A 20455-nucleotide genomic window follows, 5' to 3' on the forward strand; every position below is an offset into this window, starting at 1 on the left:
AAAACGAATGGCACTTAAGTTACATTGTATGAAATGAAGTTATTTGTGAATATTCTTGATTAAACAACAGTGAAATGAATGTACTTACTCCCATCATAGTTGAGTGTTGCAAATTTGGCCTGTTTTTCAGCACAGCCAGCACTGTTACAGACTCTCATCTGCAGCTCATACCAGGTTGCCTCCTGAAGATCATATACTATATATGATTTGGTAAGTGATGTTCGTTGTGCGGTAGTCCACACTGTTGTCCCAAATGGTCTGTATTCCAGAATAAAGGAAGTGATTGGACAACCACCATCATTCCAGCCAATAAGGTTCAATCTTACGCGAGTGGTGTTAATACTGGCAAAGAGTTCTTGTTCTTTTGAAAACTGTGGCTCTACAAGAAAATATATATTTAAAATCAAAAAGTTATAATAGATAGATGGAAGACACAGTGACTTCAAGACTCTCTGATGGGAATCTCTCTTTAATCTTCAAGTTGGAGTGCATTTTATTTCTGTTTGTTTTACTTTTGTGTAAGATAATTTAAAACAATTTTTTTTCATTTCCCCCTTTGTCCACTGCTTTCTATTCATAGCTATAGTTTTTGAAGTTATTTGTGTATGATATTTTTGGGGAGAGGATATACATTGTGAAGGAGATAATGGCAGTTTACAATGCAATTGCAAACATTTTCAGAATCAAATGACTATAATCTGTTGAAATCTAAGAAGACTGTGTTCCCCTGGAGACTTATATTCAGTGTACAAGTCATTGCATAGACTCCAATACCTTTGTCAGACTAGAAGATGACAAAAATTCTAACAAGTTACAGTAACTAATATTAGAGGCATGGCCTAAGACTTCAGCATATACTGCATATTACAGTAAAGATTGCTCAATGAATTTGTTTCATTCACATTTTATGGAAAATAATTCACAGGTCCAACTTTTCAAACTATTTTGCAGATGGCAACTCAAATTCTTAATTTAGAATAAAGGTAGGATATAATTTCAAATACCTTTCCCAAGTGTTTTGGCCTCTATGATCTCACTGATACGGCCTGGTCCCACACCATTCTGAGCTGTCAGAGTAAACTTGTACCATGTGCCACACTTCAGCGTTTCCAATCGATAGGAACGTTCACTAGGGCTAATAGGAAAACTACCCCATTGTTCACTGTTGTCTTCAGAGTATTGCAGTATGTAACCTATCAAAGATTAAAACAAAAACAAAACATAGTCCAACAATGCAGAACACTCTAATTAATTAGATTAAAAATATTATATAAATCAAGGAGTATTTCTACATCAGTGGAACTAATAAGAACTTTGAAATTCTTCTGCATTTTCTTGGATTTTTTTTTAAAGTTGGAGATGGGACTACATTTCTAGAATGTGGTGGGTTGCCAGTTTTAAATGGGATTAAACTCTCCCTGAAGAAGAAAATACAGTTTAAAGACCGCAATTTTGTTCTGGTTTTCCAATCGGGGACACTTTTTATTACCTTCAGATGATATGCCACTTTATGCCACTTGCATCCCTTTCTGGAAACAAGATAATAAAATGATAGATTATATGCTGATAACCTCCAGGTTCGAATGTAGTAATGCATTCTATGTGGAACTACAAAGGAGCCTTTGGGTTTATTCCAGAAACATGTACACTGATACAGCTCTGTCTGCCAATTCAATTTGATACAAAATAAGAAGCAACAGCCATTGATTTAAAACCCTGCCTTAAGTCTAGGATCTGTGATAACATTTACCTTTCTATATGAACTTCCAGTATTTACTGAGATCAATTGAGGAAGCTCATCTACAACTGTTATGAACTGATCTGGTCCTGATTCAAGATAGTTTTCTGTGCTGTGCTAGTTATTTCAACTGTTCTCCTTGCAGAATTGAGTATCACTTTGAAGAGGCTTGTCTTGGTTACTTGTTAGATTTAACTATCAAATATATTTATTTTATTTGCTTTTATTTTAATAATTTTAATGCTTTTAATTTATTCAAAGAATAAATTAAGAGAGAATTCAGTAATTAACAATATCCCAGATGAAATATAATATGGATCAATCAAACCAAAATCAGGATTGCTAGTAATTTTTTAATAATCCATTCTAGGCATATCATAAAATATTTTGTTAGCTAAATAACTGGCATCCCTGATATCGGACACTATTATCCAAATCCTTACTGTCAAGTAAGCAGTATTATTCAGATAACTGAAGTTTTTGATAAGCAAAACTAACATAATCTTCTGTTGGGATGAAATGGCAACATACACTGCTTTAAAAAAAACATACATTCTGGCATTGAAAGGGAACTATTTGAATGTTACCTCGAATAGAGCTGCCTCCATTGTCTCCAGGTATCCAAGAAAGAGTGATGGAGGAAGAGGTGGTTTTGGATACGGTAAGTCTAGGCTGGTCAGGTGGAACTAAATAAAAATAGTTAAAAGTAGAAATGAAGAATAGTTCGAGTAATAATTTGATTTTAAATACATTCATCACAGAATTGAGGTGGGAAAATATATAAATCGTATTGTTGATGTGTCTGGTAATATGACATCTTCAATTAAAACATAGCAGGACATTCTTTTTCTTTTTTAACTATTCAAATACGATATAATTTTAGCTGGCATTCATAATCATATTTCTGCCCTTGACTTTTTCACCACCACAGTCCCTGCATAATCATCTTCCAGGAGGCAGAGAAAATACTTTCCCAACTATTCCTATACATCAGATGTATCAGCCTTTTATATATGGTTGAACTGCAGTTCCCACCATCACTCACAATTAGATCTATTGATAGGCTGGTAAAAGTCAGAACAATGCACTACTGTCTCCAATTACTTGTAGGTCACTGAAAAATAACATCCGTGTCATTAAGTCACTGCTGAAAGTTAACTTAACATGCTTTTTAAATATATTGTGTTAACATGCTTTTTAAATATACTGTGTTAACCTAGAAAATGGAGCTTGTTCATGATGAAATGAGGGTAGACAAGAAGCAATGGGTGGGCACTAATCAAGGAGAGAAGCAACTTAGAACTGAGGAGAAATTTCCTGACAGTTAGAACAATTAATCAGTGGAACAGCTTGCCTCCAGAAGTTGTAAATGCTCCAACACTGGAAGTCTTTAAGAAGATGTTGGATAGCCATTTGTCTGGAATGGTATAGGGTTTCCTGCCTAGGCAGGGGGTTGGAATAAAAGACCTCCAAGGTCCCTTCCAACTCTGCTATTGTATTGTATTGTATTGTATTGTATTGTATTGTATTGTATTGTATTGTATTGTATTGTATTGTATTGTATTGTATTGTATTGTATTGTATTGTATAAATCAGACATGGATCGTGTGTGGTGTGAACACAGCAATTTAATCAATTCTTACAATTTGAAAGTTTCCTGTAATGCTCAGAATAAATCTGCTTCCAAGAAATTTATATATACTGATTCTAATTCTCTGAGCCAAAGAACATATCCATTGTGTAGCCTCTGAGATATCTGAGAGGTGCTATTATTCTCCTTGTTGCTTTCCAGGGACACACTATAATTTTTCAATTTATGTTTTGAAATGTTTATTTATCCTTATAACAATAACAAAATCCTTAAGCTAAGAAATAGTTGCAGTGAAAGAAACATTGTTAACTTACCTTGAACTTGCAAATTCAAAATAATTTCATCTGATCCCCAGTTATTAGTAGCCACACAACTGTAATATCCTGAATCTTCTGCTTTCACAGTATGGATAACAAAACTGCCATTGCTAAAGATGCTTCTTCGCCCATCAATCATCACTAGACTGGGTGTCCCGTTACTGCCTCACAGGAAACAAAAACCATACATTAAAGAAGTTACAACCAATATAACTTATGTCTGGGGTTAGTTTTAAAAATACAGAAGGGAAATGCCTGGAAAGAAAATAGCTTCGTTCAATAGCGAGATTATTCAGATTCAATGATACAAAGCTTTAGCTGGGGGCAGATGTGAACTATTTCCTGAGTGTTGGGGTTAGGCTCCAGTCTCCCAGTTTTGAGTAGGTCTCTTGTCTCAAGTGACAGCAAGGCAGGGAGATGGAAAGGAAGCAGACCAGATATATTGCTCAGGTGGTTGTTTGATGAATTGAGTGTCTGAGGGGATCGTTTGACTCAAGGTTGAGTGTGACCTATGACTGATGACAGGGAATTCCTTAGGCAGGGAGGGTACGAGGAGGGAAAGTTATGGTGGGATGATATTTTAGTTGTGATGGGCAAATGCCACATTCAGAAAAGGTGGTAACTTAACTAATCCTTCCCTCCCAACTCTTAGTTCTCATTCCAGGCATGGCTCTAGATCCAAGAGCCATAAAGAGCCAAGGTGGCGCAGTGGTTAAATGCAGCACTGCAGGCTACTGCTAGATCAGCAGTTCAGCGGTTCAAATCTCACCGGCTCAGGGTTGACTCAGCCTTCCATCCTTCCGAGGTGGGTAAAATGAGGACCCAGATTGTTGGGGGCAATATGCTGACTCTCTGTAAACCGCTTAGAGAGGGCTGAAAGCCCTATGAAGCGGTATATAAGTCTACTGCTATCCCTAAAATCCAGGACCTTCAGTTGCTATAATGAAGTTTTTAATGATGATAAAGCAGACTGGCATGCATTTTTGAAACCAGAGAGAGGAGGAGGAAATTCCTCTTGCAAAACGTTCCGTACATATGTTTTGGGTTTGGCATCAGCCTTGGTCTCTGGAATGGTAATGCCAGGGAGGAGCGGTAGTTACTGTCATCCATGAATCTTTGCTGGCATCAAGATACATTCACCATAGAGAACCAGATGTGAGATCCTGTTTGGATGTAATTCCTATGTAATTCCTCCCCCTCCACTGCAGAGTGGGATCCTTGCCAAGATTGCTTGACTTGATTCCAGGTAGCATTAGGGAATTTCAACCTGCCTTCCCTTAGTGAAGAGTCTGGAGTTATCCAGAAGTTAATGGCTGACATGACAATAATGGACACAACCCAACTTACTGAGGGTCCAATACATGAGAGTTCACCCATTAGAGGTTTTTGTCTCAGGGGAAACATAATGTGATTTGAAACTGGAGGGCATGATCATGGGCAGATCACTCTCTGATTGCTGTGAGGTTTTGCGATGCAATATCCCTCACGGTGGAAGAAGGTATTATATTGGCCCATTCAAGGCATCTGATAGATCCTACAGGCACTTGGAAAGTCTCTGAATATTCTCATGGACAGTTTGGCTGAAATTGTAGTTAACCATTGGAGCAAAAAAGTGGATGGGGAATCGGATCAGATTGCAATGAAGTACCACTCCCTAATTATATATCCACTGCAGCTTCTTCATTCACTGAGAAGCTCAAGAAGATGCAGAGGAGACTCTGTGGGGGGCATGTGAAAGAAAACCTGTCTTAAATCTGACCAAAAACTAGCAAAAGTCATATTTGAACTTATAGAGTAGCAATTCAAGTGGCAAAAAGGAGATATTATGTCACCCATTTTGCATCTGCTGAATGTTACTCAGTGGTCCTTTTTAAAACATCCTTTTAGAAAAACATGTTTGTACAGCTTTCTAAAAGGTCTCTGTGAAGAAGCATTTCCAAAGCATTTGGCAGGCAAAACCATGTAATTTCGAGAGCTGCTAGACTTGAGTTAAACAATGCCAGTGGAGAAGAGTCTGCTAGACTTGAGGTAGGCTCATTTGGAGACTGTAAGTTCCAAGGATGCTTTGCAATATCAATTTTGCTGCTTCCTAATCAGATTTCTGGTTGGTTAAGGCACTGTCACCACCCTGAGCCTTTTTTGGGAATGCTCGACATACACGGTATTTTCTCACATAGATAAGGAAAATAAATAAATTAAATTAAAGGGAGTATATCCCACTCCCTAGGAAATTAGATTAATGCAGCAAATCACTTTTATAGAAAATGTTGAAGAACTGAGGAGCTGCTGGATCTAGTTGCTGCCTGTTTGGAACCAGACCAACAGCTGAAGCCATTGCAGCAGACTTGCCAATAAAAGCCATGGATGTAGACAAGGCAACTATGAGGGAGGACAGGCAGTGTGAGCACGAAGATAAGCAAGTCAGGTTTATTGTTGGATATCCTCAGCTGCTTGTCCCACCTCAGCCTGCCAAGCTTTAGCCTCTTCCTCAAAGAAGAATTTAACAACTAGCTAGATAACATCTGAGCTGATTACTTGGTCGGCTAAGCCTTGTTGCAGAGGTATTATGCTGCAATTGAACAAATCACAAGGAAGCATTCTTATGTACCCTGGCTGGAATCATTATAGTATTAAAATTCAATCATTTGAGAGAATCCGATTTTGCAGAGATCAGAGGAAATCAAAGAAACCATCTTAATGCCACCTGCTGGTTGAGGTTTACATTACAGTACCTTGGATATACAATACCAAAAAAGGTAGTACTGTACTGATTTTAGAAAAATATTTTAGTATTGTACCAATATTACATTGGTATAGTGTTAATTCACTATTTTTTAATCTCAAGGATTAAATACATCAGCTATCAGTACACATGGTAACAAAAAGAATTTAACTTGGAGAAAAATTTGGAAAAAATAATCTCCTTATAATTTTCCTTATACCCTTTCTGCATTTATATATAAAACATAGCATCCTCAGCATAGTAGTATCAGTTTAAAGATGGAAGGTCTTCAGTTACAGAATACAGCAGGATCTGACTGAGTGATGAATGATTTAATTAAATGGAAAAAAAGCAAAAGTGAAAAAAGACCCTAGAAACAAAACCATCCTAATACACTAATTTGTAAAAGAACTTTGTAAAATGCCTGGCAACAAAAGATCAGCTGCAACCCACTAATAAGGAAGTTGTTCTTTGATATGTTTGAGGTAACTCCTAACATCTGCAAAAATACACAGACTGTAAATTAAAGATAGCTATTCTTAATGTTAAAACTGCTTTACTAGAAGTCATATCTACATATGTTGAATTAAATTAAATAAAAAGGTAGAAAATAGTTCAAGTAAACCCAGATTAGGCAAATTGTGGATTAATCAGGTCTATGATTAAGAATGACTGGGAGTTGATAACAAGGAGTCACAAAATAACTTAGAAGATATACAGTTCTCTGGATTTTGTGTAAGCACTGGTCTATTCTGCTGTTGCACCTGTCTTTTCGCAGACGTGAGGGAGAGGGGACTAGAAAAAAAGATACTGCTTCTTTTAGCAGTTTATTCATTAAAATTAATGCAACTCTTAAAGCATCCATATCTTGTTTTTCTGGCTCATGCAAAACTTGAAAGGAAATAGGTTGTTTTAATTAAATGCAGAGAAGTGATGTACTCATATTCATATGAAATGTATTTCTTCTGAATCACTTTCAAAGCATGCATTGGCCTAATTAGAATCCCTCCCTTCGTTTTTTCACACACCCGATGATATAACAACCTTCATTTGCACTGCACACATAGTTGTTGGTTACCTTTCTTTCATCCATTTAACGGTAGGTACAGGATCTCCAACAGCTTTACAAGGGAGAATAATATCCTTCATCCATGGAGTTGTTACTGTGCCACTGAATGTCAAAATTCTGGCTGGAGCTAAGAAATAAAGGGAAGACAAGGGCTAAAATGCAGAATAAGATGGCATCTCTTTCTTGAGAGGAGAAAAACAGCAGGTGGAAGAGGATTATGATGATTATAAAAATGTTTTACTTTGCTTACATAGACTAATTTTTTCAATTCACTTTACTAGTTGCTTAGTGGAACAGAGTATAATTTAACATCTGCTGAAAAGATGGTTGCAAAAGAATGATCCTAATGATAGTAATGAATAAAAATAAACATTGTGTTATTATTGCTTTCTTGCTTGCACTGAAACATGTTCAAGCCTACTATCAGGCTAGGTATACTTTGGGATTATAATCTGCATTTCTGCTTCCCATTCTCCATCTAAACATGGAGAATGGCTAAACATGCTGCTATTTTTGCAGAAACTAAGTAAATTACACAGCCATTTTTCATCAAGTTTGTCTAATATAGAAATGTCGGAGGCACCCAGCCGAGCAAGAAGGAGGGATTGAGCACGGACTTAACCTGGAATCACTGCACAATTGCACAAGGCTATGGTTGACACCTCCCCCCCCTTTAAGTTCTTGAAGTGTTATCTAATTGTTCCCAGGAGTAGGTTACCAGAACTCTGCATATGTGGGTTTGGTTGTTCACACTTGACAAGACCTCACATATTATTAAGACATGCAAACGGGCTTGATCAGATTGCTGAATAAATTTAGTGGTGATCTGGATAAAGATAGTGCATCCCTTTGTGCCCTATTAGACCCCCCACAAGCTTTAGGTAACATCAACTCAGGGGTGGGTTTCAATCGGTACGGACATGTACGGCCATACTGGATGTTGAAATTTAGCGTGCCTTTCCATATCCGTTGGACAGGAGGCCCCGTACCAGAACACTCCCTCCCCTCGTTTGCTCTTTCACTCGCCCCATCCATCTACACCATACTGCCGAAAAGTTCTCAGAAGAAGAACCAGAAGGTGAAAGAACTGGTGAGTGGCTGGGGTGGGGGTGGGGAGGATGTTGGGGAAGAGGGAAGAAGCAGAGGGGCTGCTAGAAGAGTGTGTGCATATGCACAAGCTGTGGGTTTTAAAAATGTCTCAGTGAATCCAGGAAGAGGGAAGAGGCAGAGGCTAAAAGATACTATAGGAACACACATTTCCAGCCCTTCTCCCCACTTCCTGGATTCACTCAGACAGTTTTAAAACTCAGAGCCTGTGCACACGCACACATTTCCAGCCCCATTGCCTCTTCCTGAATTCACTCAGATGTTTTTAAAACTCACTGCTTGTGTACACATACACACTCTTCCAATCTTTTAAAAATTCTGACTGAATCCAGGAAAAGGGAAGAGGCAGAGGGGCTGTGAGTTTTAAAAATGTCTAAGTGAATCCAGGAAGATGGAAGAGGCAGAGGGGCTGGAAGTGTGTTCGTGTGCACAGGCTGTGAGTTTTAAAAACGTCTGAGTGAATCTAGAAAGACGGAAGAGGTAGAGGGGCTGGAAGAGTGTGTGCGTGTGCACAGGCTGTGAGTTTTAAAAACATCTGAGTGAATCTAGGAAGAGGGAAGATGTAGATGGGCTGGAAGAGTGTGTGTAAGATGGTCAGTAATGTTGAAGACCGACAAAGACAGCCATATTTCCTCTGTAAGTAGCTGTTTTATTATTTTATTCTTATTTAAGTAGTAAGTGCACTAAATAATAAATTTCCTTTTTTTATATTTTCTTTTTGTAGGTCATTCTTTGGGGCAAAAAATTCAGTGACATCGCCTTGGCCACTCCCCCCAATCACATGGCTGCCAAGCTTCTCCCACCTGGTCATATAATTGCCAAGCCACTCCTACCCGGTCACATGACCACCAAGCCACTCCCACAAAATAGGCCACACCTACAGAATAGGTTCTAAAAAAAAATTGAAACACACCACTGCATCAACCATGACATTTTTCCTGATTGCGTATGAGAGTTGGAGACAGAAAGGAGAGTCCCTACTCTTAAGAGAGACTACATTTTCCAGTCAGAATTGTTCTGCCTGGTACATTCATCATAGGAGAAGTTGTTGGTTGTTCCCCATTTCCGTAAAACAAGGAGGCATTGCTTTTAATTGTGGTCCTAGTTTTATGGACCAGCTTCCCTCAAAAGTTATACTTGTACTCTTTTTAATAGAATTTTAAAACTTGGTCAAGAATGAGCAATTCGAGAGATGGTTTGGTGTTAATTAGTTCCTTGTCATCCAACATTATTATTGTCATATCTATTAATACTTTTTGGATGATGATGATGGTCTGCAAATTTTATGATGATGGTGATGCTGCTCATCTTTTAGTATATCAATCGCCAAGAATATTTAAACTGTTGATTATAATTTGTAGCTATAAGCTATCACATTATTTTTTCAGCCAAGTAGATTAAGTAGAAACAACAGCTCATAATGAATAGGGCAAGAATCTAATTTAAATCTTTTAGACCAGCATTATAAAAATTAAATAAAAAATAAGTGGAATGTTTAATCTCAATGGTTATTTTATCTAAATAGTATGTCAAAGAAATTCATTACAACTAGTACTTCTGGAACAAATAAAACAATGTAGATTATTTCACTTTGGACATTGCTGGGCCACATAACAGGAGGAAAAGAAGATTTCAACTTCTTACTTCAAAACAATGATATGGCATTGCACACCAAAACCAGACACAAAGAGAGTTTTTCATCCATGCTATCATTCTGTTACCCAACTAATTTCCACAACACTGTCTATGCCCTGGCATGTCAAATCACATAATCGGGCTATATATTACTTATTATCCTTCTCATCTGTCTATTACCTACAGTATTTCCTTAGATTCTTTTGACTATAACTTGTTCTTGTATCTCATGAATTATTTTGATTGCTTTTATTTAATATCCTATTGTGATTTATGTTGATTGCTTTAGTAACCTATGGCTATTACTGAGTATTGTATCTATGATTTATGATGATTGTATTTTATGATTAGGATGATCACTTGTTGCTTGTATGTACACTGAGAGCTTATGTAACAGAGACAAATTCCTTGTGTGTGTGTGTCCAATCATACTTGGCCAATAAAGAATGTGATATACATAATGATCCTAAAATTGTGATTATGGGCTGTTCAAGAAAAGTGTCTACTTCTTAGGAGAACTGTGCTAACAAATAAAGTTAATATACAAAACACAAAATCAAATATGCAATAAAATACACAAAATATACAAAAATACACAAACAAAAGCAAAAGTAAAATACTATACACAAAGTTAGTTTGGTTGATCAAAAGGAATAGAAGTGAATGAAACCTAGCTAACATTGTGTTAAACCCCTAGAACAGGGGTGTCAAACTGGATTTCTTTGAGAGCCAGATCAGCATTGTAGTTCTCTGTGGGCCGGCCTGTGGTGGTGGTGGCAGGGAACAGGAGGGGTGGGGAGATGGGATGGACACCACCTGCAGCACTCTGCCAGCCTATCACTCAGTAATTCTATTAAGTTACATGTTGTACAATTTCAAAAGGGCGGAATCCTCACCTTTAGCTAATGGTTCCACGGTGATGATTTCACTGCTGTTGCCCCTTCCTGCAGCAGTTACAGCCACAACCCAAACACTGTATTGTCGATTCCGGCTCAAATTAGGGATTCTGTAGGAAAATGAGTCAGGAGAAGCTTCAAATTCGCTGATTACCTGTGATAGGAAAGACAAATATTTCCAAACAAAAGTAAACAATATACATATATTGAAAGAGAAAGACCTGACATCTCAAACTAGACAGATAAAAGCATGATAGCAGAATTTACAATAGCACGTTAATACCAATCAGGTTGTTTTAAATGGTTTAATTCTATTTTGGATCACTGTCTAAGCATATGTGTATATAAATTTTGTCGATTTTCCAAAGCCAGCAATGTAAATGTAATGAGAGCAGTGTACTGCCACTGCGGACCATTTCTTTGACAATAAAAATCAATCTTAGATATTTGGCGACTGGTCAGAAAAATGGTAAGAAAACAATGAATTGGTCTCACTTACATTTACCTGAGTTACTTGCTGCAACTCAAAATAAAAGTAATGTTAGCTGAACCATTTATTTTTTTCTGTTGTAGCTGTCAAAATCATATAGAATTTTTTTTTTGTCACAGCGATCTCTTCTGGCCTTTGTGTAAAATTACATTATCTTCATAAATCAACAATGGTCTTAAGAGAAATCTCCAGGAATATTTAGATAATAATTTCTTTTAAAGAAAAAAAATAAAATACTGCATTTTCCCAGAAATAATCAAACTAGAGAATCTAAACAGAGCAGCAATTAATGCAGCCAACACATTTAAAAGTTAGAAAAATTGTACAGGTTGTCCTCAATTTACAACCACAATTGAGCTCAAAATGCTATTCCTGAGACATTTGTTAAGTAAGTTTCACCCCAATTTACAATTTTTCTTGTCACATTTGTTAACTGAATCACTGCAGTTTACAAAGTTTCCAAAATATGCTCTAATTAATTTACTACCTTTGAGACAAAGTTCAAAAGAAATCCAGTCATTTATTAGGAGCAACATTTTGGCATGTTCTTCTGTGGAGCCAAATCTGATTCCGGTTAATGATGTCTGACCTTTACCCCTGTGTCTCCCCACCCCCAGTCTGTGTCATAAATCACATTCACCAACAAAGGTGCTGCAGCAGGCTGTAAACTTTGGTGCCTCACATGCCTGCTGTAGAAATCTGAGATCCGACCCTGGTCGCATGGAATTCTCCCTCCCTTTTTCATGTCAATTTGATAATAGTCATGGAAACACTTTACAAGTTGACATTTGGCTCCCCTCACTTCCCAAAAGAGACCTGTGTGAAACAAAAACAATTTGAGTACAGGTATATAATTTAGGGATGTGTCTCTCCCCCAGGTTTGCCTGGATTTTCTGCATGGAATTTTGCTATAAGGTGATCAGCCTGGATATTCCTACTTTTTACCCAAGATACTTCTGATAAGGGGTAGCCCTTCCACTTGATTAAGTATTGGAGTTTTCTCCTGTGCCACCTTGAATCAAGGACTCATTGAATCTCATAATGGGTTTGAGCCCCAAGACCACAGGCCTGGGGGCTACCGGGGTAATGGTCTCAGAGCGGATCTGATCATGGGTTTTAAGAGGCTACTATGAAATAGCAATAGCAATAGCAGTTAGACTTATATACCGCTTCATAGGGCTTTCAGCCCTCTCTAAGAGGTTTACAGAGTCAGCATATCGCCCCCACAATCTGGGTCCTCATTTCACCCACCTCGGAAGGATGGAAGGCTGAGTCAACCTTGAGCCGGTGAGATTAGAACCGCTGAACTGCAGATAACAGTCAGCTGAAGTGGCCTGCAGTACTGCACCCTAACCTCTGCGCCACCTCGGCTCCTAGAAATGCTGCGTGTATCTTCCCCAGCAATCGAGGCAGTTTCAATTGCACTGGGACTGGGTTGATGATCTTTACTATGGGGAATAGTCCCATAAACTTTGGTCCCAGTTTTTTGCAAGGGAGTTTTAATTTCAAATATTTTGTGGAGAGAAAAACCTTCTCTCCCACCCAGAATGGCTGCTGCGGAGCCCGGTGTTTATCTGCCTGTTTCTTTTTTTTTTTTTTTAATTATTAATTTTTTTTATTTTGTTACATAAACAACACATTCCCACACCAGTGGGAAAAGAAAAAATCAAAACACAAAAAAGACAAAAAACAAAAAACAAGGCAGGGAAAAAAGGAAGAAACAAAAGAAAAAAAACACAAGTATATATTATAAAAAAGTATATCAGCTGGTTACAACATGTTTTGGTGCATCTCTTCTATTAATTCATATTAGTTCAAATATCTTGACTCAAATGTTTACCATATTGACATTTTAGTTGACTACAGTTATTTAAACATCTTTCATCCTTAACTATGCCAAAGATTTAATCCATAACCACATGCTAACATTTCATTTACTTGTTTGTAAAATCCTCTATTAACATCAAATCCTCATATCCTGTTTTAGCTAAACATCCATAATATTTAATACCAAAAATTCCATCTTCCATGTATATAGTTTATTATCATTCTCCTTTCTTTATGTAATTATATCGTATATCATAACATTTTCCCCATATTAGTTAACATTTAATCAAGCTGACTGAGAAGGGGGGACCCCTTGGATACTCAGACATTGGGAAAAGTTTCAGAAAAGGATAAGAGATCTGCCCAATTGGACTGTTGATAGTTCACGCAGCACCTCAGGTACTGCTCTACCATGACGTTCAGTCTCTCTGCTGCCCCATTGGTGCTCGGATGAAAAGCTGAGCTAAGACCCTGGGATGACCCAATGGACTACAGGAACTCCCTCCAGAATTTAGCCGTGAACTGGGCTTCTCTGTCTGAGATAATTCTTCGAGGTACTTCATGAAAATAGTAGATGTGCTTCACAAATAGTTGAAGGCCAACCTGTGAGCTGAGGGTAGTCCGCTGCAGGGTATGAAGTGTTCTTGTTTGGAAAACAGGTCTATTATAGTCCAAATCACCATGTTTCCCCCACTTTTCAGCAACTCTACTATAAAGTCCATTGCGATCTACTCCCACTGCCTCATTGGCTCTGCTACTGTTTTTCCAGTCATCTCTTCATTGTGGCACAGATGGTGCAACTTTTCATGTAACTATCCATATCTTTCTTTATGTCAGGCCACCAGAACTGCCTCCGGACTAAGTGTAAAGTCTTTAGGAACCCAAAGTCGCCTGCCAGTTTGGCGTCATGGCTGCTCTGGAGAATTAGGGTATGCAGGGATTCCAGGACATAGAGTTTCGTTCCCTTCCATGCGAGGTCATCTCTTTTTGTCAAGATGTGTTGGTTGTTTCAGAACGCTCTGCTAGGAGTTCGGTTTTGAGTCTTGTGGTTGGGTCGCTTGTGAATTGGTCTTGCAGGTTATAGCATTGCCGCCTGGTGGTCACTTGGGCAGCTATTTGAGTATAGGGAATGATGGCGTCCACTACCTGCTCCCATTCGCATTTGTACTGGGGCATGCGGGAGAGGGCATCAGCTAGAAAGTTCCTCCCCCTTGGAGGAGGGACAAAATTAAAATGGTTGAAGTATTGAGCCCATCTGACTTGTCTGGGTGATAGTTTCCACAGGATCCTCAGCGCCTCCATATTTTTGTGTTCAGTCCAGACTTCGAACAGTTTCTGACTCCCTTCCAATAGGTGTCTCCAGGTTAGCGGTGCCCATCTCACCATGAAAACCTCCTTTTCCCATGTCGCCCATCGTCTCTCTGTGTCTGTGAGCTTGCGGAGGTGTAGGCACCGGGTTGTAAGTTTCCTTGATTGTTTCTTTGGAGTAACATTGTTCCCAGTGCCATGTCACTGGCATCTGCCTGGATCACAAAGGGTGGCTCGGGGTCAGGATGCTTCAGCACCAGCTCCTTTGTAAAATTTCTTTTAGTGTTTCGAACACCTCTTGGCAGGTTAGGTCCCACTGTAGAGGTTGTCCCAGGCAAGATTTCATTCCTGGGCTCCCTGTCTTCAGGAGGTCTGTCAGGGGTTTGGCAATCTTCACAAAGGAGGGGATGAATTGCCTGTAGAAGTTTGCGAAACCTAAGAAGCTTTGTAGCTGTCTGCGGGTGCGAGGGGGTTGCCAGCCTAGGGCAGCTTGTACTTTGGCTAGGTCCATCTCTATTCCCTCATTTGACACTCGGTAACCTAGGTAGTCTAACCTTGCATGGTGGAATTCGCATTTTGATAACTTGATGTACAGGTTGGCTGCCAGACATTTTTCTAGTACTTGGTGGACCAGGGGTATGTGGTCGTCCATGGTCTCAGTGTAGATGAGGATGTCATCTAGGTAGAAGAGGATCCCCTTGTAGAGGTGCTTGTGCAGCACCTCGTTTATTAACTGCATGATGCCTTTCGGACTGCAGGGGCACCTTTAGTCCGAAAGGCATCACTTTGAATTGAAAGCTCCCTAGGGGGCAGTTGAACACTGTTTTCCACTCATCTCCTTCTCTGATACGTACTCGGTAGTAAGCTTTTGGTGAAGACTTTTCCCTTGGTCAGATGAGATAGCATGTCCTTCATGAAGGGGAAAGGGGTATAAGTTGTGTATGCACACCCCATTTATTCCTCGAAAGTCCACACACAATCTCATAGTTCCCTCTTATTTTTTCTTTGAAGAGAACTAGTGCCACGATCCATGGCTTGGATGGCTCGACGAACCCCCTTGCTAGGTTTTTGTCTATGTATTTGTGCATCTCTTAAATTTCCTGGGGCATCATGGGATACAGTTTGGGCTTGGATAGTTTTGCCCCAAGGATGATTTTGATGGCATAGTCCACCTCATGATGGGGAGGCAGAACATCACACTCAGCCTTGCTGAATACTTCTGTGAGGTTTTGATATTCCCTTGGAAATCTGTTCAGCCTCTGGGGTTTTCTCAGTTGCCAGTTGTTCTGGTGGGCTTTTTTGGGGATTTTTCTATGTGAGTGGTGTTTATGCTTGCTGGTGTGGGAGGAGTTGGGGGCTGATTGATATCCTAAGTCTGCGGGTACCCCCTTGCCACCAGATGGTCGGTCCTCACTTGTTTAGCCAGGAAAGTCCCAGTATGATTGCGTCTGTCATTTTGGGGGCTATTATGAATCAAATTACTTCCCAGTGATCTGCTAGCTCTAGCCTCAGGATCCCCCCATTAGGGACATGTTGACCTGTTCAAACCGGATCAGGTGGGCCAGTCTTTTTGCTATGATCTCCTGTTTCAGGACTGTGGTTAGGTTGATCAAGCACCTTGTGCAGCCCGAGTCTATTAGGGCTTGAAAATCCCCCTGGTTTCCTGTTTTTGGGGCTGTGAGGTGCATTGGAAAAAGGAAAGGGCAAATTGGTTCACTCACCATTGGGTCGTTTTCGCCCTCGTCCTTGCTATCATAGGATTCGGGCGACTGGTCGTCGTTGCTTGGGGTTTCACCTCTTTCACCTGAGGGGGAAGGGGCCTCTGCAGCCTGGAGGACTTCCTGGGGCATATTGGTGGCCCGTTTGGGGCCTCATTCTGGTCCTGCCTTGGGTTTCGGAGCTGGGATTGAGCAGGCAGGTGCCATGTGGCCGATCCCCCCACATCTGTAGCATCTCAGCAGACTTCGAGGGAGGACTGGTCTCAGGGCCCGCTGTTGTGCTGTGGTTCCCTGTCGGTTGGCCAGTTTCAGGTCAGGTTGACCTCTCTCTTTCATGTCCAGTTGCTTTCTCATGTCATTGGTGTGCAGCCCGCTGTTGACTTTTGTTGCTGCTCGGAACCACTCAGAGAGTCAATTTGGGATATTGCGGTATGCAGTTGCCTGGGCAATTTGCTTGTCCAGGCTTGTTATGAAAAAAATGCGCCAGCAGCTGCTCTGGTAAAGGGGGTAGCCTTCCACTGACCCTCCTAAATTCACAGATGTGCTCTTTGATGGGGCGGCCCCTCTGCTTTAGGTTGCTGAGTTTCTCATATGGGTGCTCCTCTGCCTCCTCAAATCTGGCCTCTAGTAGTTGCAGGAAATCATCTATGTCTTGCAGTTGGGGGGCTCTCCTCTTGTGGAGGGCTGCTAACCATTCCCTTGCTTCTCCCTCTAGCCCCTCTGCAATGGTGGGTCTGGGGGATGGGTAGAGGTGCCCATAGCATTCTAGGTGGATATCAGCTGAAGCAAGGAATAGAGCTAGCTGGTCTGAGTCCCTGTAAAACTTTCCCCTGAATTGGGGCGATTCATTCAGCCCTACTCCTTCAACCTCCTGTCGGTCTCTGTATGCTTTGCCTGATATGGCTGGCCATCTTCCTCACCTGTAGTTTGGAGAGAGGGAGGGGTTGCCTGTCCTGGGCAGGCTGCCTGCTTTGTGGGAAAGTCACTGGTTGCAGTTTAGGGCTCCTTCTCCTTCTATAGGGTGGAGGAGGGGGGGTTGTGTTCCAGCCTGTGTCTCCTCCCTTCAACAGGATCAGATGTCCCTCCCCTTTCTTTTGGGATGCATGATGGCCCCTCATCATGAAGGGTGGTCCGGTATAAATCCTCCCTCAGTTGCTCTATTGCACTCCCCAAGGATTCCATGTGGGACTTTGGGAGCCTGGCTTGTGCCAGGTCCCACATCCAGTCCACCCTTGCCAGCTTGCTTGAGACCCTTCTCTTTATTTAGGAATTGGGGTAAGGAAACTCAACTTCAGTTGCCTTGGAAGCTAATTTCCACCAATACTCATCCTTTCTTGCTTCTGCCGCTGGGAAAACATCACAGCTTTGATGTCTGGAGCTTTGATGTCTGCAGCTGGCTGCATTCTTCCAGCTGCAATCAGGCTCTCTTCTGCCATGGTTGCCTGATTTTCCCTCCAAGCACCCCAAATATCGGGAAATGATCTGAGGGCCTGGGATTCAGGAAATCCAGAAATCTTGATAAGATTTTAAAAGTCAAATTTGGCTCTCTGTGAAGTTTCCAAAAGATGCCCTAATTAATTTATGACCCTCGAGACAAAGTTCAAAAGAAATCCAGTCATTTATTAGGAGCAACATTTTGGCCTTTACCCCCGTGTTTCCCCTCCCCTCAGTCTGTGTCATAAATCACATCCACTAATGAGGTGCTGCAGCAGGCTGTAAACTTTGGCACCTCGCATGCCTGCTGTAGAAATCTGAGATACGACCCTGGTAGAAGGTATGCATGGAATTCTCCCTCCCTTTTTCATGTCAACTTGATAATAGTCGTGGAAACTCTTTACAAGTTGGCACAGTTATTAAATTAGTAACATGGTTGTTAAGTGAATCTGGTTCCCCCATTGACTTTGCTTGTCAGGAGGTCAGAAAAGGTGATTACATGACCAAGGGACACAGCATCCATAATAAATATGGGTCAGTTGCCAAATGTCTGAATTTTGATTACATGATCATGGGGATGCTGTAATGGTTGTAAGCGTGAAAAATTGTCATAAGTCACTTTTCTCAGTACCATTGGCACTGAATGGTCACTAAATGAATTGTTGCAGGTCAAGGACTTGCATGGATAAAAACATCAAACAAATATGATGTTGAAAAGGGTTCATAATATTGAAAGTTCCAGAAAAGTTCTTACAGCCAAAATTGGAAAAAGCTTATTAGAATATTAGTTTGCAAACAGCACAGTATTCAGCTATTGAAAGTATTCTATAGTGGTTAATTTCTTTATAATAATATTCCAGCTCCATCAAAATGTAACATATTGTACCTAGTGAGCCAGATATTAAATAGGGATAGCAGTGTCACCTAGTGGCCATTTTGGAGCAGGACAATCACCTTCTTAAGATTTCAAACTTCAAAAACGTAGTGAAGATACTCTGTCAAAAATACAGTCATAATAAAACTGCAGTAAATTAGGACTGTAAAACCAACAGACAGTTCAATTTTAGTCTAATTAAACATAAATAATTTTAATTTATATAGTAAATGAAATTGTTATTTTAATTGATTTCATCTAAATAGATTTAATTCAAAAACAAAATCCTTTGATGTGATTTGGGTTCTCATTGCACTCACTCACCCAAATTGCTAAAGAAGTAAATTACATCATGGCTTAGTAGTGCAAAGTATAAACACAAGCCCTAATTAACAAATTCTGGATCCTTAGAATTCTTTTGGGAAGGAAATGGCAGACTGGATAATTCCATGAAAGGTGGACCCAATGACCAAGGTGGAATGAAGAGCCAGGGAGTAGACCAGCTCTTTGATAATTCCTCTACAGAGAAGGAGAGGACATGAGATCGCTCAAAAGTGAGGCTTCTGAAGACACACACAAACACACACAAAAATCCTGGCAGGAAGGGGAACTGGTTTGCATAGGCTATATGAACCTCTCAACAACAGGGAAAAAAATTCCTGAAGGTAAGAGGTGCATGCAGACCTCAGGAGAATGGAGTTGTGGGAGCAATCATGTTGTTCCTCAAGGCTTACATACTTTGGAGAGATGGCAATTCTAAGTAGCAGTTGATGTACAGGCTTAGCGGGGTGGCTGCTGACGGCCCTTGGCCTCTACTTCAGGCCTAAACTCAGTACAGCCCCTAAAGACCGCTGTGAAGAGTGGCCTAGATTGAGGGAAGATAGGCACGTGTGGAGTTAGAGCAGTGTTTGTCAACCTTGGCCACTTGAAGGTGTCTGGACTTCAACTCCCAGAATTCCCCAGCCAGCATTCGCTGGCTGGGGAATTCTGGGAGTTGAAGTCCAGACACCTTCAAGTGGCCAAGGTTGACAAACACTGAGTTAGAGTGTGCCTGCAGCCCAATTGTATCATGCGACCAAGGGGATGCTGCAACAACCATAACTTTGGGCATGGGTCTTTCACTCCATTCAGCACAATTGTAATTTTGAACAGTCCTGGAACAAATGATCATTAAATGGGGACTACTTGTATACTTATTGTGATGAAGTTGGAAACTCACTTCTACATATAATTCTTTTCGGTTTATTTATATGTTCTTATTTTCTTCTTTCCTTTCTATTTCTCTGTTTTTTCCTCTTCCTTTCCTGTCTTTTCTGTACCTTCTACTTTTTATTTTTACTTTCTTTTTTTTTCATTTTGTATTAGCTCACACCAATGGTTCTCAACCTTTTCCTCACCATGGACTCCTTTTAAATGCTTTTTGTGTCCACAGAGCATGGCCATGGACCCCCAAGACTTAACTCAAGATTTAAATTGTAACATTTCTCCAAGCCTTTGCAGACCCTCTGCGACAACACTGCAGGTTCCCAGGGGTCCACAAACCACAGGTTGAGAACTACTAGCTTACACTGTTCTAATAGCAATCTTTAATAAATTATTATAAAAAAGAATTCTAGATGTTTCTGCATTAATGTGCAGAATAATATAATGCTACATGACATTAAATAGATAGTGAACACAATTTTTACTTAGACCTTGCTGTGTCCAAATTCATTTAGAAACACGGTAA

At 40.2% G+C, this 20455-nt stretch overlaps 1 protein-coding gene across 1 annotated transcript in view; it reads right to left on the reverse strand.

Annotated features, from left to right (window-relative positions):
• DSCAM (DS cell adhesion molecule) overlaps window positions 1-20455 on the reverse strand; it is a 320316-nt gene that overhangs the window by 46827 nt on the left and 253034 nt on the right. Inside the window, 6 exon segments of the mRNA XM_032219921.1 lie at window positions 89-379; window positions 1005-1193; window positions 2326-2424; window positions 3644-3807; window positions 7447-7564; window positions 11076-11229. Coding sequence (XP_032075812.1) covers window positions 89-379; window positions 1005-1193; window positions 2326-2424; window positions 3644-3807; window positions 7447-7564; window positions 11076-11229 — 1015 coding nt within the window.

Source organism: Thamnophis elegans, chromosome 6 (assembly GCF_009769535.1).
Source record: "Thamnophis elegans isolate rThaEle1 chromosome 6, rThaEle1.pri, whole genome shotgun sequence".
Taxonomy (NCBI): domain Eukaryota; kingdom Metazoa; phylum Chordata; class Lepidosauria; order Squamata; family Colubridae; genus Thamnophis; species Thamnophis elegans.